The sequence below is a fragment of the Callithrix jacchus genome, chromosome 8 (assembly GCF_049354715.1).
Source record: "Callithrix jacchus isolate 240 chromosome 8, calJac240_pri, whole genome shotgun sequence".
Taxonomy (NCBI): Eukaryota; Metazoa; Chordata; class Mammalia; order Primates; family Cebidae; genus Callithrix; species Callithrix jacchus.
Window position 1 is genome coordinate 32,382,896 of NC_133509.1, and position 16,285 is coordinate 32,399,180.

General features: G+C 44.6%; 2 protein-coding genes across 19 annotated transcripts in view; both read right to left on the minus strand.

Annotated features, from left to right (window-relative positions):
• Positions 1 to 4,815, minus strand: part of SPG11 (SPG11 vesicle trafficking associated, spatacsin) — a 97,198-nt gene extending 92,383 nt beyond the window's left edge. For 10 of the 14 annotated variants that reach the window (XR_013520914.1, XR_013520912.1, XR_013520913.1 and 7 more), the window contains exons 1-3: positions 4,559 to 4,815; positions 1,367 to 1,551; positions 9 to 233 (exon numbers count right to left, since the gene is read on the minus strand). Coding sequence is in view for 6 of the 14 variants with exons in the window: in XM_002753407.7 (XP_002753453.4) it covers positions 9 to 233; positions 1,367 to 1,551; positions 4,559 to 4,803 (655 nt within the window). In the remaining 8 variants the exon portion in view is untranslated. The remainder of the gene's footprint in view (positions 1 to 8; positions 234 to 1,366; positions 1,552 to 4,558) is intronic. The other 4 variants (XM_078334148.1, XM_078334147.1, XM_054239567.2 and 1 more) reach the window with 2 other exon arrangements.
• A 1,761-nt stretch (positions 4,816 to 6,576) lies between these two features.
• PATL2 (PAT1 homolog 2) overlaps positions 6,577 to 16,285 on the minus strand; it is a 46,425-nt gene continuing 36,716 nt past the window's right edge. For all 5 annotated transcript variants that reach the window (XM_054239569.2, XM_002753410.6, XM_078334149.1 and 2 more), the window contains 13 exons: positions 15,495 to 15,575; positions 14,586 to 14,728; positions 13,498 to 13,581; positions 13,128 to 13,269; positions 11,098 to 11,218; positions 10,901 to 10,998; positions 10,635 to 10,688; positions 10,406 to 10,539; positions 10,106 to 10,265; positions 9,466 to 9,606; positions 8,229 to 8,326; positions 7,239 to 7,388; positions 6,577 to 6,817 (listed from right to left, as the gene is read on the minus strand). In XM_054239569.2, coding sequence (XP_054095544.1) covers positions 6,799 to 6,817; positions 7,239 to 7,388; positions 8,229 to 8,326; positions 9,466 to 9,606; positions 10,106 to 10,265; positions 10,406 to 10,539; positions 10,635 to 10,688; positions 10,901 to 10,998; positions 11,098 to 11,218; positions 13,128 to 13,269; positions 13,498 to 13,581; positions 14,586 to 14,728; positions 15,495 to 15,575 — 1,425 coding nt within the window. In that variant the 3' untranslated portion in view covers positions 6,577 to 6,798. The remainder of the gene's footprint in view (positions 6,818 to 7,238; positions 7,389 to 8,228; positions 8,327 to 9,465; positions 9,607 to 10,105; positions 10,266 to 10,405; positions 10,540 to 10,634; positions 10,689 to 10,900; positions 10,999 to 11,097; positions 11,219 to 13,127; positions 13,270 to 13,497; positions 13,582 to 14,585; positions 14,729 to 15,494; positions 15,576 to 16,285) is intronic.

The following is a 16,285-nucleotide window of genomic DNA, read 5'->3' on the forward strand; positions in this document are numbered from 1 at the left end:
AAGGATACAGATCCAGCCCAAACTACTCAAAACAAAAAGAACTCCTTTGCAGAGCTGCGTGTCAATAATTGTGTCCACTGCCTGCATAGGCAAGGGTAGTGTGAAACAGTTGAGTACTCTAATTGCAGCATCTCTTTCAGGAAATATAATATGCAGGACAATACATTTGTTGATGAACAATAATGATGTGTTATTGCAAAATGACAGGATTCTCAAAGACAATAAGGAAATACCTACAAAACAAAAGTATATTATTTCAAACTCACTGGTCACAATTTTACAACTGGTACATTTGATTTTATAAATCTAACATAAAAAGTAAAACAAAAAAGGAACTGGACTTAGTTTAACTCTAAGCAGTTACCATTCATACCCACCTAAGCAAGTGGTCATTGGGAGGTGGGTAAGAGGATGAATAAAGATGGCCTGCAACGACCTGGTTCTGTTTACACTAGTCTGATAGCACACCAGAAGGAAGATTCAAAAAAGCCAACTTACCCAGGGGACCCCGTAAGAACAATCACTTTTTTACTTTTTAAAGCAAAGAAAAAACCTTATAATCAAGGATGAAGAATATATTACTTCTTTAAAAATAGAGGCCTGAGTACTTGATTTCTGCTCTGTGCAGTCAACAGCTCTATAAGCAGTCTAGATGAGCACTCGTCCAATAGAAATATAATGTGAGCCACATACATGATTTAAAACTTTCTGGCAGGGGTGGCTCATGCCTGCAATCCCAGCACTTTGGGAGGCCCACGTGGGCGGATCACTTGAGGTCATCAGAAGTTTGAGAGCAGCCTGGCCAATGTGGCAAAATCCTGTCTCTATTAAAAATATAAAATTAGCTGGGCATGGTGACAAGAACTTGTAATCCCAGCTACTCGGGAGACTGAGGCAGGAGAATTGCTTGAACTGTGGAGGGCAGAGGTTGCAGTGAGCTGAGATGGCATCACTACACTTCAGTCTGGGTGATAGAGTGAGACTCTGTCACAGAAAAATTAAATAAATAAAAATAAACTTTTCTGGTAGCCACACTGAAAAGAAACAAGTGAAATTAATTTTAATATACATTATTTGGCTTATATCCAAAATATTTCAATATTTTGAAAAGTAATTAAAATACAAAACATCAAGATATTTTACTTTAGTACTAAGTCTTCAAAATCTAAAATGTATATGACACAAGTATATCTTAATTCATGTTAACCATATTTCAAGTGCTCAATAGCCCCATCTGCCTAGCAGCTACTGTATCAAACAGTGTAGACCTGATTTCACGTCTATGAGAAGTTTTCCTGAAGTATATCACACTACATGGTAATGTCACAAATTTAAATATGCTGAAAGACTACCTGTAGATACTTACTGATATCTTGATCTTCAATGAGCTTTTGCAATGCCTCCCCACTACAGCTATACAAAATGGTTGCATCACATCTTCCATCTTTCAAATTAAATTCATAGATAAGCAGTTCGTAGTTTTCACCAAGAGCGAGCAGTTTGGGCTTGTCAGTTGGTATGCTGCTGTTACGAGAATCCTCCCATACAAAGCTAGAAAAAGGTTTAGATTATATTCTATATCCACAATAATATTTACCCACAATAGTGGGAGCAGAAGGGCTGAATAAGTAAAAAACAGTTTAGTTGACCTGACAGCATTCATTCTACACTTCAGTTTAAGAGAACGTCAACTGCTCTAGGACTTCCCTCCTCTTCTCACTTTCCCTTTTACACCAAAACAAAAATACAGGAGTGGGTGGTAAAAAACAAAAATGTGAGGCTCAGAGCAAGAAATGATGGCTCCTTTTATTCTTTCATCTTTAATCCCAACTAATATGTTTAAACAAACTGTCATGATCAAGGGTAGGTATCAACAATACGTGTATTATTTATGAGGTGGTTACAAAATAGGCTCTTGATAACTTAAATGTTTTGACTTTTAAAAAGAGATCTGTACTTATAGTCTGATGATTCCAAAATCTTGAATGATTCTGCCCAATAGAACCTTCTGTGATGGAAATGTTTTATATTAGCACTGCCCAATACAGTAGTCAACAGCCACATGCAGTTACTGAACACTTGAAACATGGAGTAACTGAGGAACCAAATTTTTTAACAAGCACATGTAGCTAATGACTACTATTACTAAACAGCACAGTTATGGAATTCTTAAACTGTAATGTCAAATCAACACTGGAAAGACTGATAGTGCTTCAGCTTCAAGTTAAATGTTAAAATTAAATTACATATTACAAATAAAAGACCCAAATCTGAAAACACCACAATGAAAAGAGGTGAGGCTACACCATGCTGATAAAATTTCATCCTTTTTCTACAGAAGCAGTACGTTTTATACTTCTGGAGTAGTGTATAAAACTACTGTGGTACACACACAATTTAATTCAATTAGTAATAAAACTAATAAAAGTACATAATATTATGCACTATTACATATTTTATACTATAGTTCTATATCATTAAAGTGCTATTAAATCCTTATTAGATAAAAATATTGACGTTTCTGTTCACATTGATAAATGTAGAAAACCTAAATGTCAAATATACAAAACTTGAACTAAGATATATTTAAAAGGAAGAGGACTATGACATCATTAGCATAGGGACAATATTGCCACATGGAAAGACAGGAAATTCTCAATGCAATAAATAAGATATATAAAGACCTATGTACGTCCGGGCACGGTGGCTCACGCCTATAATCCCAGCACTTTGGGAGGCCGAGGCGGGTAGATCATGAGGTCAAGAGCTCGAGACCATCTTGGTCAACATGGTGAGACCCCGTCTCTACTAAAAATACAAAAAATTAGCTGGGCATGGTGGCGCGTGCCTGTAATCCTAGCTACTCGGGAGGCTGAGGCAGGAGAATTGACTGAACCCAGGAGGCGGAGGTTGCGGTGAGCCGAGATCGCGCCATTGAACTAACTCCAGCCTGGGTCACAAGAGCAAAACTCCGTCTCAGGGAAAAAAAAAAAAAAAAAAAAAAAAAAAAAGACCTATGTACTTTGAAAAAGTAAATAACTCTAAATACTTTAACCATGCCACCCTGTGAAGTGTTTTAACTCAATTAAAATTCAATTCAAATAAAAAAATTAAAAATACCTTTCTTGGTCCTCCTCCACTCAAATTTCATGAACTAGCATATGAATGCCTCCTTTATGTCATGTGGGTCTTACCTTCTCTGCTGGGTTCTCAAACACCTAATGATTTCTACTTCTTTTCTTTCTGCCCCATTCCTCTCTTTACAGAGCCACAATTATAGGTACTTGATACTGCTAAATAAACTAACTTCCCCTAAGCTAGTTTATAAATAACTTAGTTTATAAGGAATAGTTTATAAACCAAATGCAAAGATTCCTCTTCCTAGCAACTAGACATCAAGGGTAGGGAAGACAAACCCAGAAGAGGCTAAGCATTCACTCATTTATCAAATTAATCTCTAAGTGTCAGGAACTGTTAGAGGAGCTGAAGCTTCCAAGATGAATAAGACATCTTTTGGCTACTCGTCTTAAAGAGTTTTGAAAACACTTATTTAAAAAAAAAAAAAAAAAAAAAAAAAAGGTCAGGCTCAGTGGTTCACGCCTGTAATCCCAACACTTTGGCAGGCAGAGGAGGGAGGATCACTTGAGCTCAGCAGTTTGAGACTAGTCTAGGCAACATAGTGAGACCTCATATCTACAATAAACAGAAAAATTAGCCAGGCCTGGTGGCGCACACCTGTAGTTCTAGCTATGCTACTCGGGATGCTGAGCCCGGGAGGTTGAGGCTGGCTGCCGTGAGCCGTGACTGAGCTACTGCACTACAGCCTGGGCAACAGCGAAGTTACCTTTTAAAAAAAAACAAGCCCATTCAAAACACCAAGAAGGCACTCCCAAACTTTATGATGTAAAGTCTTAAGTACTGAACTGAGAGTTACAGAAGTAGAATTTAATGCATTATTGTAATTATGTTCGTCTTCCCAAAACATGCGCGCTTCACAAGAAACTGTCTTACTCAACTTTTTAGGCACTGCTCCTATATAACAGCAGGCACACGTATTTGTTGAGTAAGTGAAGGGACAAACTGGACTCTGTCCTTAAAGAAGAGCACTATATTTGAAGGAAAACGCTATTCATTTCAAGGACATGAAAAAGGTATCAGGATGATTCAAACTAGAGATGATCCTCAGCTGTCATCTTTAACTGAAAGAAGAAAAGGGCATGAGACTCGACCCTCTCACTGTTAATCAACCTGTGTTGAATAAAGAAGGAATCAGCGCCTCAGCTGGAACCCTCTCCGAGTTCGCCGCAGGTGGCAGAGGAGCTGGATGTCGTCTCCTCCCACCCAGAACAAGGGAGCTGGGCTACCGGGATGCAACAAGGAGAGCGCTTGAGGTCGAGGGAAAGGTTCTTAAAGGAAACCAGGCTCACCTCTGGGGCGTTTCTTGCGGCTGTCACCCCTCTCCCGCCACCTCTACACCTGCAGGGAAACCTCGGCATGATCCCTTGGGGCTCGGCCAGCTCCGTACTCCCCCCACTGCCCAGCTCTCCCCAGCACTTACTGCCAGAAGGGACCCTCCAGGCAGCAGCGACCCGCGCCCTGGCTGCCAGGCGCCAAAGAAAGCACTTGGAGGCTGCCCGCAGCTGTCAGGCTCCCCAGAACCTCTTGTTGTGTGTGCAGCTGCGCGCGGGAGCCCAGCTGCCCCATAGCTTCGGCGGGGACCCGCACCAACAGCATGGGTAGAACCTGCCCCATGACCGCAGTGCGGGCGGCAGCAGCACTCGCAACCTCCTCCTCTGCAGCCATCTTGGCCCGGCCGTTACTTCCGGTCACTTTAGCCGGAACCTGACTGCAATGGGCATGCGCGGTATACGCAGCGGCTCACGCTCGGTCTCGTGACTCCCGCAGGACCTCTCGGCTGTCTCTGGTCGGTTCCATTCCTTTCCTGTTGGGGGCGGTACCAGCCTCTCCAGCAAAGCCACATTTGCCCTGGCCCCAGTCCCAGTCTGCTTTACTAGCCTGGCATGCTTGAAGGCCTAGCTTAGCGGAGCAGGTCCTTGCAGCTGTTCTTGCTCTGCGGCATTACCCTTTGCCTTCTTGGTCCAACTGCCTCCTGCTCCCCTGGAACCCAGTTTCTGCCTCTTTTCTTACTGCGTTTGCTTACAGACTCTAGGGTGGTGCCATTTCCTTGGTAGAATGGACCAAGTCTTAAGCGTGGATCCATAATGAGGGTGTTGACCCGAAAGTTGAAGTCAAATAATGTCCCTTGTAACAGGAAAAGACACGGAGTCAGTAAGGGGTGAAGATGGTAGAGTTCCTGTCTGTTGTCTCAAGAGTATGATCCAAGATCATCAGCAGAGAAGGAGAGCAGCAAAGCAGCAAAGGCTTTGAGATGAGAAGAGGGGTTGTGTAGGCATTCGGAAAAGACTGCTAAAAGATAGCAGTACCTTCTTATCAACACATCATTTTCCATATTCAGAACATTTCAGCATAAATGAAACCTCTATTGACAGGCCTCTCTGGACCAGTCAATCTAAAGTCCCCTCTACTGCAGTCTCTCTTACCTAGTTTTGTTTTTAATCATAGTATTTATCACTACTTGTGATAAATACTATCTTCTGCCAGTTCCTGTCCAATCAAAATGTAAACTTCAAAAGAGCAGGGACTTTGTTGCTCACTACTGTCCCCGCTAGTACTTAAAACAGTGCCTATTTCATGAAAGGTACTCCAGCATTTGTTCATGAATGCATGATCTTATTTGTCAAAATGAAACCTTTTTTTTTTAAGGTGGAGTCTAGCTCTGTCACCCAGGCCTGAGTGCAGTGGCATGATCTCAGCTCCCTGCAACCTACGCCTTTCCTGCTCAAGCAATTTTCCTGCCTCAGTCTCCAGAGTAGCTGGGATTGCAGGCACAGGCCACAACTGGCTAATTTTTGTGTTTTAGTAGAGACAGGGTTTCACCATGGTGGCCAGGCTGGTTTTAAATTCCTGACCTCAGGTGATTTACTTGCCTCAGCCTCCCAAAGTGCTAAGATTATAGGCATGAGCCACTGCACCTGGCTGAAACCAAACATTTTCTATTACAATGGAGATATATTCAACCTTCTAAGCTCAGCTGAGGCTATTTTCTCTCTAGAAAAAATGGCAACATTAAAGCAATTTCTAAGGTTATACTTGTGTTAGCTACAACAAGGCCTTGTCCCTTAAAATCAGGACATTCTTTCCATGCCTGTAATCCCAGCACTTTGGGAGGCCAAGTAGAGAGAATCACTGGAATCCTCCCTGGGCAACACAGGGAGACCCTTGTCTCTCTAAAAAAATTAAAAAATTTAGTATTAGCTGGGTGTGGTGTCACATGTCTGTACTCCCAGCTATTCAGAAGTCTGGTAGGAGGATCACTTGATCCTGGAGGTCAATGCTGCAGTGAGTCATGATGGTGCCACTGCACTCGGGTGACCGAGTAAGACCCTGTCTTAAAAAAAAAAAAAAAAAAAAAAAAAGATATTCCTGGAGCACTCACACATAAGATAGCCTTCCTTGATTATAGGCCCTAACTTACAAGCAAGTTCCAACACATCATTCTCTTAGCTCTTTTATTATATCTTACTATGCCATGTCTTATTTTTAGGCACATCATTTAGGTTCTTGAAGAAAGGATATGAAAATGTTTGGGGACGGGTTCTCCAATATGTAAAGATGTAAGAAATGTCTTCAGACTCTCTGGATCCCTGTAAACATAGTCTATGCAGCCAGTGTCTGATGATTCGACTTCCAAGATATATGTATTCCAGAACAAACAGATCAGTAGATCCAGGCAAACCTATAAAGAGAACAGGTGTTAACTGCAAGCACAATTCTACTTTACAAGTATTTATATGATTTGATTAGTATCTGGCTCTTTCTAGCAATAATTCTGAGGACAGAGTTGACTATGCTATTCATGCTTATATCCTGGAATAGTTGTTCCTCAAGTATTTGTTGAATGAATGAATTCAGGTTCTCAAATTAATTCTTGCCCTCAAATAGCTTAGCACTATAAATGGCCAAAGCTCCTGGAATAAATTAAAAGGTTTGGCTGAAGACTTGGTCAAGACTGGTTACTCAGTAAATGTCAGTGTGTACAACTACTTCTACATGATCCTTTATTCTCATAATTTAAAAGAAGGAAGCAGTGAAGCAAATAACAGAACATAGATTGGGCTTGAACAAGGGTCTCTGATTTTGTTTCTGCTATTACTTACTTCATCCTGGCCTCCAGCTGCTGAACCAATTGTTTGTCCACATGTTGACAGAACAGGGGAAGTAGGTTGCTGGAAAAAGCCAGGGGTTCTGCCAGAGAGGCTGCAGGCATCTGGGCTATCTCCCAGGCAATCAGAACCACCATGTCTGTCCTAGAGAGCATAAATACAAATATAAGCAAATAAATTTGCTTAGGAAACAGACTCAGGGCCAGGGTTTCTCATTACCTTTCCATTGCTACTACCATTGTCCCCCACCCCAGGTAGCACTTCAGAGGTAACATTTGCATGTTTGGTACATGCCAAGCAATGCTTAGTGCTTTACACATTTCCCTTCTTATTTAATTTTAAGAACTCTGAGGGGTTAATACCATCATCTCTAGCTTATAAAGAAACGAACTAGGAGAAGTGAAAGAATTTGCCCTAAAGATATATTGCTAGTAATGTGATACTGCCAGAATTCAAACCTAGGTGATTTTTTTTGAGATGAAGTTTCGTTCTTGTTCTTCAGGCTAGAGTGCAATGGCGGGATCTCTGCTTACTGCAACTTCTGCCTCCTGGGTTCAAGCAATTCTTCTGCCTCAGCCTCCCAAGTAGCTAGGATTACAGGTGCCTGCCACCACACCCAGCTAATTTTTGTATTTTTAGTAGAGACAGGGTTTCACCATGTTTGCCAGACTGGTCTCGAACTCCTGATCTCAGGTGATCTGCCTGTCTTGGCCTCCCAAAGTGCTGGGATTGCAGGTGTGAGCCACCGTACCTGGTCCAAACTCAAAGGTTGTCCCCGTAGGTACTGTGTTATATTGCCTCCCAGGAGAAACCGAAACTTTAGGGCACTATAGAATAAAAGCAGAACAGCTACAAGATGCTATTTCTTTCTTTATCCAACCTTCTCCTCAGTATTTGAAAATGCCTCAGAAAATACTTCATCTGGCTCAGTCTGCATATCCCAGGGGTGCCAAAATAGTATTTACAAGGCCTTTATGATCTTACCAAGCTGTATGGTCAGTGTTGGGTTCCTCTACGGAAGAATCCAGCGATACCAGCTGCTCCCCATGACTCAGCAGGGCATAGAGCAAAGATATTCCAAACTGCAAATGACATACGTATATTCCAGGGCAAAATGAGTTCACTCTCAGCATTCGGTGCTTTCCTGACTCTTTTGTCTTCCCAGCTAAAGGGCAGGTTCACATTTAGAGATGGAGCGCAAAATACCCACAAGGGCTGTCAGGTTTTACACTGATGAGCCAAAGAACTCTGTAACCTTCCCATAGGAATCACTGCTTTGAACAGTCCAAAAGACACTATTGGAGAGCTGATTAAATGCATAATTCTTTGCTGGACTCGTAGGAGATTGGGAATGCATCCAGGAATCTGGGGCAGGTATTCTGTGAACCCCACTTTAAGAGGCACTACTTTAAAGCAAAGACCTTCAGTGTGGCATACACGAGATAATCCACTGTGATATTGGAAGACAGCATCATAACTTTGACATCTAGAGTCTCATTCTTTAAAATTTTCTATTTTTTATTATGTACCTATTGGCCAGGCATGGTGGCTCATGCCTGTAATCCCAGCACTTTTGGAGGCCAAGGCTGGCGGATCGCTTAAAGTTAGGAGTTCAAGACCAGCCTGGCCAATGTGGTGAAACTATGTCTCTACTAAAAATACAAAAATTAGCTGGGCATGGTGGTGTACACCTGTAATCCCAGCTACTTGGGAGGCTGAGGCATGAGAATCATTTGAACCTGGGAGGTGGAGGCAAGATCATGCCAGTGCACTCCAGCCTGGGTGACAGAGTGAGACTATCTAAAAAATAAATAAAAATAAAATATTATGTGCCTATTACTAGTGTGGCATGTATTTGATTTATAAACACGTGGGTAGCAGTATAAACACGTGGGTTTAGAATTTTTTTTTTTTACTCAAAGAGGTACACACAAGTTTGGAGACATGCTCTAGAGGCTCACATCAGCAGCAATCAGGGAGCTTATTAGAAAAGAAGAGAAGGGGGATGGGCCTCACACTGGACCCAATGAATGACTGTGAGTGGGACCAAGGAGTGGGGTTTAGTAAGCTTGCCAGCTGATCCTATGCTTACTAGAAATTGAGAAACATTGCAGAGGATAAGATTTGTGGAGAAATGAAACTGTCCCCCAACTTATCTCTTATCAGTGATACCAACTTGAAAGCCATCTATGGAAAGACAAAAGCCTCCTAGACATGTTACCCGATTCTGAAGCACCACGGTGACTGGCTGCTCTGAGGAGCCAGGTGGTAACAGCATTAGTCCCTGAAGTCCTTGGAGGAGTTCATGGAGGGTCAGGTGACTGATACACTTGCCCAGAGGTTTGAACAACACTTGTAGGGCCTGCAAGAAGATCAGTAAGCACCTCCCAAATTCCACTACAACTTCACCTCCCCTTACCTTGCTTCCAGCCCCTTCCCTCCCTGTGCTGCCTTTGGCACCTTCTGGTGAGGTTACTTACTAGGCTTATCACCACTATGACTCTCCATCCCCAACTTTGACACCTTCAGTACCCACTTGTCCTAGGATGCCTTCTCTAAGCAAAGTAGATAGGGGTTCAACATTTATCAGGGCTTCCTAATCTTTTACTCAAACCTCCACAGCACACTCACACCTGTGCAACCATACACCTGTTTCTTTTTGTTCATCATACCTGAAGATGATTCACTGTTCCTATAGTAGTTTGTTCTGTAACTTCCTTGCCTGAGGGTGGCCAGGGCAGCATCCCTCACTGTGCCCAGCACTTTCTCTGGCACCTCTGGGGCATGTGGGGACTGGAGGGGAGGAACGACCCCTAACCTATTCAGGAGACCAGCCTCTTCTCCACTCAATGCCACAGTACCTGATCAGCCACATCCCTCCGGATCAGGAGGGGCAGATGGTGGGTGATAGCCAATAGAATGGCAACAGCCTGATCCTGGGGCAGGAAGGGGAGCAGCCGGGCCACCAGGGCCTTGCCCTTCCTCACAGAGAGCACCTGCAGGAAGCCATCTGCTGCCTCCCTACAAGGGAGAGAGGAGAGCATTTCCAGAGCTCTACATAGAGGAGAGGGCTACATGCCAGAAAGGAGAGGCAGAAGCAAGACAAATGTCTTTGCTGCTCCTTTCCTTCCTGGGCTGAGGTGGAACCCTCCCGCACTCACTCCACATTGTTCTGCTCCTGGGTCTTTAAGGTCTGGAAGAGCTTCTCAACCTGGTTGCTTTGGTTCTCAGAAAAGCAGGGCTTTGGAGGCCTATCCTTGCAGCCTTCCTCTATTTCTAGTAACTGAAGGAACATCTTGGAATTTGAGGGTGGAAAAAGAGGTAAATTTGGATAATATCTCATTCTCAAAGGTAACTTCAGAACTTGTCCCTAAGGAACTGATATCTCACCTTCTCAATCCGGTATAATACCCCAAGCCTCTGACTGCTTGCAACTCCTATATCCTAGGAGAAAAGAGTCACCAGCTATCAGCCACAGTGCCACAGCCCCCACCCAGGCCTCTGACTAGCTAGAGATTGAGCTGTAAAGGCTAGAAACAAGGTCTGATCACACTTCTTCCTCTCTCTTAGGTCACAGTCTTAACTCAAACACAAGAGTGTTCTAGACCCTTCTTCCAAAGGGGAGAGAAAAAGGTCTGGGAAGATAGTGCTCCCACCTGCTCTTGAGTTCCATGAGGTACAGCATCAATAGCTCGGCGAGGGCTGAAACATGTCGACACAGCTACCTGGCCAAGGGAACCCTCGATTCGGACCACTGCATGAGAGGAGTCAGGAGAGGCACATTTCTCTCCCCCTCCCATGCTCTGTCCACCCAGATGCCCAGCCCAAGTCAGCAGGTCAGCCCTGACCTTACCTGACTCATAAGCCTCTGCCTTCTGAATGTAAGGCGTTACCAGCCTGAGGGACTCAACCCCATTTCTTCGTCCAAGTAGCTCTTCATCTGCCTGCTTCTTCTCTAGCTTCTGGTAATATTCCTGAGAATGCATGAAATAGGAGAAAACAAACACCCTATCTTTTGAACTTAGAATTAAGTTTGCCATGTGCAGTCTCTTCTTTTAAATTTTTTTGTTTGTTTGCTTTTGTGTGTGTTATAAGTTTTGTTTGTTTGAGACAGGATCTCCCTCTATCACTCAGCTGGAGTGCAGTGGCACCATCTCTGGCTTACTGCAACCTCCTTGACTCAAGCGATCCTCCCACTTCAGCCTCCTCAGTAGCTGGGGCCACAGGTGTGTGCTACCATGCTTGACTAATTTTTGTATTTTTTGTAGAGATGAGATTTTACCATGTTTCCCAGGCTGGTCTTAAATTCCTGGACTCAAGCGATTGGCCCACTTTGGCCTCCCAAAGTGCTGAGATTATAGGCATGAGCCACTGTGCTCAGCTAAGTACAGCCTCTTAACACTCTTTCCTACAGTATCATTCCAGAAATCATGCTGGTAACTTAGGCCCTCCTTGCAGTTATTCTAAAGTGTCTTAAGCACCCTGGGCCCCACATCACCCATATTGGAATTCATATACCAAATACCTAAAGACTAGGTACCACCACCAAGTCTGATGAAAGGGCAGAGAGCAAAGTGGAGAGCCAGTGAGCAAGCCTGTTCCATCATCTGCAACCTTCCTGCATTCCTCATGTCCTAGTATACACACACTGCACACCACCTGTCTTCTCCACTTTCCCATTTAATCTTGTGGCTTCACCTGTGCTTTCTAAAAGTCAGTTACCTGATGGTATGAAGGCCATCCAGAGCTTGAAGCACAGAACTAGCCATAGGGATGTGTTTGTTGGTTGCCCTCTAGGCCAGTTTTATGCTTCTGTGGATTCGCTCAGCAGCTCTGACATTTTCTTAAAGTTGAGAAATCCTAAACTGAAATCACTGACAAGCCAACAAGGAATTGAAAAAGACTCCTTTGTTTAGAAGCAATGCCAAAAAGGCAAGAGTACAAAATGATTTCACTTTCAGTGATGCTAGCAGAAAAGGAGGGCTTTTGAAGCTTGGTGCAAAGAAAGGAAAAATATGTAATGTAAATGAGAAGGGGACAAGGGTGGGGTCCTGGATGGGAGGCTCACAGATACCATGGTAAAAGTGAAACAGCCAGGTGGGTGCAGTTGCTCAGGCCTGTCATCTAAGCACTTTGGGAGGCTGAGGCAGGTGGATCGCTTGAGGTCAGGAGTTCAAGACCAGCCTGGCCAACATGGTAAAATCCCATCTTTACTAAAAATACAAAAATTAGATGCTTATGGTAGTGCATGCCTATAATCCTAGCTACTTGGGAGTGTGAGGCAGGAGAATCACCTGAACCCAGGAGGCAGAGGTGGCAGTGAGCGGAGACCATGCCACCGTACTCCAGCCTGGATGACAGAGGGAGACTCTCAAAAAGAAAAAAAAAAAAAAAAAAAAAAAAAAAAAAGGAGGTAGTTGAAACAGCCTTAGATAACTCAAAAACTTGTGGACAAAGACTTGTCCCATAAAGAAAGGCAGGAAGGAAACAAGGGAAAACGAGTGAACATGTCTGCTGTCGTTTGTTCAGTTAAACAAACTGAATCCCACTATTTATAACATCCCTGACATTTCTAAGCGTACAAAGGTGAGAAAGTCCATTATTTCCTGGGTGAACAGGGAAAATTCTTAGCCAAGAATGGAGACAAAACCTAAGTGTGTTTGGGGAACTGGAAATAATCTTAGTTGGCTGAAATGGAAGAGGATAGAGAGAAATGAGTTTGGGATGTCTACTTTAGAAATATGGCCCCTATCCTGTAGTGATTCTCTCTCCCACCTGAACAGACATGACCTCTATGAGCCAAAGAGGGGATCAGAGAGGGCCTGGGAGTCCAGATGCATTTGACCCAAGGTCAGAGGCTGGGCAGAGCACCGTGGGGCTCACCTGGTAGTAGTAGTCATCCAAGTGGGGCTTTGCACTCTGCAGCTGCACCATCTGCACTTTTATCACCCAGTCCTTCTCTTTTCTGGTCATGAGGTTAGCATAGGGATCTGGCTGCTGAGACCAAGGCTTCTTGGCTGGGGGACTTTAAGCCAGGGGGAAAAACCCTTTAGACTCACCCACCGCTGCCACTTCCCTGAGTGTGTGGTGAGCAGGAAGTGGGGCTTTCTGGGAAGGATGGAGCAAGCACAGAGGTGGGCAACAGTATGAGAGTTTTAACCATATGAGAGCTTTGAGAGCGCTGACTGGTCACAAGGGGAGACCTGGCAGGCAGATGGGCTCCCGTTAATCCTGCTCCTTGTCTGGGCTTTACCTTGGGGTTTGACTATGCTGCTGCTGCTGCTGCTGCTGCTGCTCTAAGATCCTTTGGTGCTGAGGATGGAGCTGGGTCAGATGACTGAGAAGATAAGAAGTAACTTGAGCTGGGTGGAAGGAAGCTCTCAGTTCTCTACCCCCTCCATTCGTTCAGCCCAGGTCAGCTCAGGTAGACATCTAAGTAATCTTATCTGTTTAGGTGCTTTCCCAAAGTTAGCCACATGGCACATCATGGTCTTAGAGCTGCAGGGCTCCCAAGCCCCTCCAACATCTATTTTCCTGCAATTTGGCTGCAGGAAATATTGGCACAATAGAAAACCTTTTGGCCTGGTCGTCAGGAGTTCTGAATCCTAGTCTCGGTTCCATCATGCTAGCTGACCACAAATAAATTTTTATTTTTAATTTTTTATTGAGACAGAGTATTGCTCTGTTACCCAGGCTGGAGTGCAGTGTCGCAATGTCAGTTCACTACAACCTCTGCCTCCCGGATTCAAGCGATCCTCCTGCCTCAGCCTCTCAAGTAGCTGGGATTACAGATGCCCACCCCAACACTTGGCTAATTTTTGTATTTTGAGTAGAGACAGAGTTTCACCATGTTGCCCAGGCTGGTCTGAAACTCCTGGCCTCAAGTGATCCTCCCACCTCTGCCTCCCATAGTGCTGGGATTACAGGCGTGAACCACAGCACCCAGCTTTAAATAAAAAAGTCTTTTCTTTTGATACGGAGTCTCTGTCTGTTGCTAGGCTGGAGTACAGTGGTGCAATCTAGGCTCAGTGCAACTTCCGCCTCCCGGTTCAAGAGATTCTCCTGCCTCAGCTTCCCAAGTAGCTGGGACTATAGGCGCCCATCACCATGCCCAGCTAATTTTTTTCTATTTTATAGATGGGGTTTCACCATGTTGCCCAGGTTGGTAAATAAATTTTTAATCTCCCTGGGTCTCCATTTGTGAAGGAGAAGGAATTAGACTATACCTCAGACTTCTGTTACTAGATTTCTGTGTTTTCCTGTGGCAACTGGTAGGCATGGCCCCCACCCCTCCTCAGCCAGCACCTCCTTAGACCTCTAGGGAGAACCTCAAACCAGTACCTGAACCTAGCAGGCCACGAGGTCAGCGGGCTGCAGAAGAGAGATGGGTCTGGTGGGGGCAGCCGAGGTCCAAAGTGCTGTGCTGGAGAGCTGGCGCTGGGAAATGTTGGCCAGAAAGGGATGGGCGACAGGTAGTCCAGGGTCTGAGAGAGGAATTAAGAGGTCTGGGAGAATGTCACCTCCACCAAAAGAATGCTGCTCTTGTTGCGAGGGCTCGGTTCCTTTCCTGCCTTTTCCCCTCAAGAAATTCACCCAGCATCATGCCATCTTGTGAGCCCCTTGAGACACCTTTGAGGGCACCAGACTATGGTTCCTGCCCTTGTTTCAACAGGGCTTGACTAGGAAGCAGCTCTTCATTCCCTGACTATGTGGGGTCTTGTGCTTTTTCTTCCTATTTGGAAAGTCAACACCTCTAACTCTCCTCTCTTCTCTTGGGCTGTTTGTCTTCAGCTGCTGGGGCAGTACTCATTTGTCTTTTTCTGACTCACTTGAAGCCCTCCTCAGAGCTGTAATTTCTTGTAGTTCTCCCTGCAGGATTTCCTGGTCCTTGAGTTCCTCTATCCCAGGCCATGTTCCCTTTACACAGTCAATTGAAGGGCAGATGCTCTTTCCAGCTAAGGGCTGGGCATCTGCTCAAAGATTGCCTAAGGCAGGAGTAGGGATCTAGTTTGTCCTTGTTCATGCAAATGGCCAGTTGTCCCAATACCACATATTAAGGTGTCTATCCATGCCCCTGGTTGGGCACATCACGTCTGTCATTTACCAAGCTCCTTTATGAAGGTGCAACCCCCACCTCCCACACCCATACCTCATTTTGGATGCATTAACTCCAGACCAGGGTTGAGAGTAGACTGAACACAATGGATAGAATCCTTACTACCCACAGTATGGAGACTGCAGCAGACTCACCTGCCGCAGAATGTGCAAGGAGGCAGGTGACATTCCCAGCACTCCAGGGGCCTTGACTCCAGGGGAGCTGAGCAGAACTCTCTGGAACAGGAGGGAAGAAAAACCAGGCTCGAATGGGCCCCTGTAGTGTCTTCTACATTTACCTGTGTTTTTGAAGAGGTGGGAGAAGGCAGCAAGACCAGCTATTCCAACACCCAGGGCAGTGGCAGCTTGGCCCTCCCTCAGATTCAAAGTCAACTGGACCAGGATCCCTCCTCCTCTCCTGGGAGTAATAAGACTAGTACAGTGATCTTCCCTTACTCATCAGAGATATGTCCCAAGACCCCCAAGGGATGCCTGAAACTGGATAATACTAACCCTGTGTGTAGTGCTTTTTCTTATATGCACATACCTATGATAATTTATATATTTAAAAAAATGTTTTTAGAGTCAGGGTCTTGCTCTGTCACCCAAGGTGGAGTACAGTGGCACAATCATAGCTCATGGCAGCTGATTCACATAACTTTTATTACAGTGTATTGTCATAATTGTTCTATTTTGATTATTGTTGTTAATTTCTTATTATGCCTAATTTAAAAATTAAACTGGCTAGGTACCGTGGTTCATATCTGTAATCCCAGCACTTGAGGGATTACAAGTGCTGGGATTATTGCTCTGCTACCCAGGCTGGCTGGAGTGCAGTGGTGCGATCTCAGCTCACTGAGACCTTGAGTTTATCTCAAACTCCTGGGCTCAAGCCATCCTCCTGCTTCAGACATCTAAGTAGCTGAGACTACAGGCATGTGCTACCA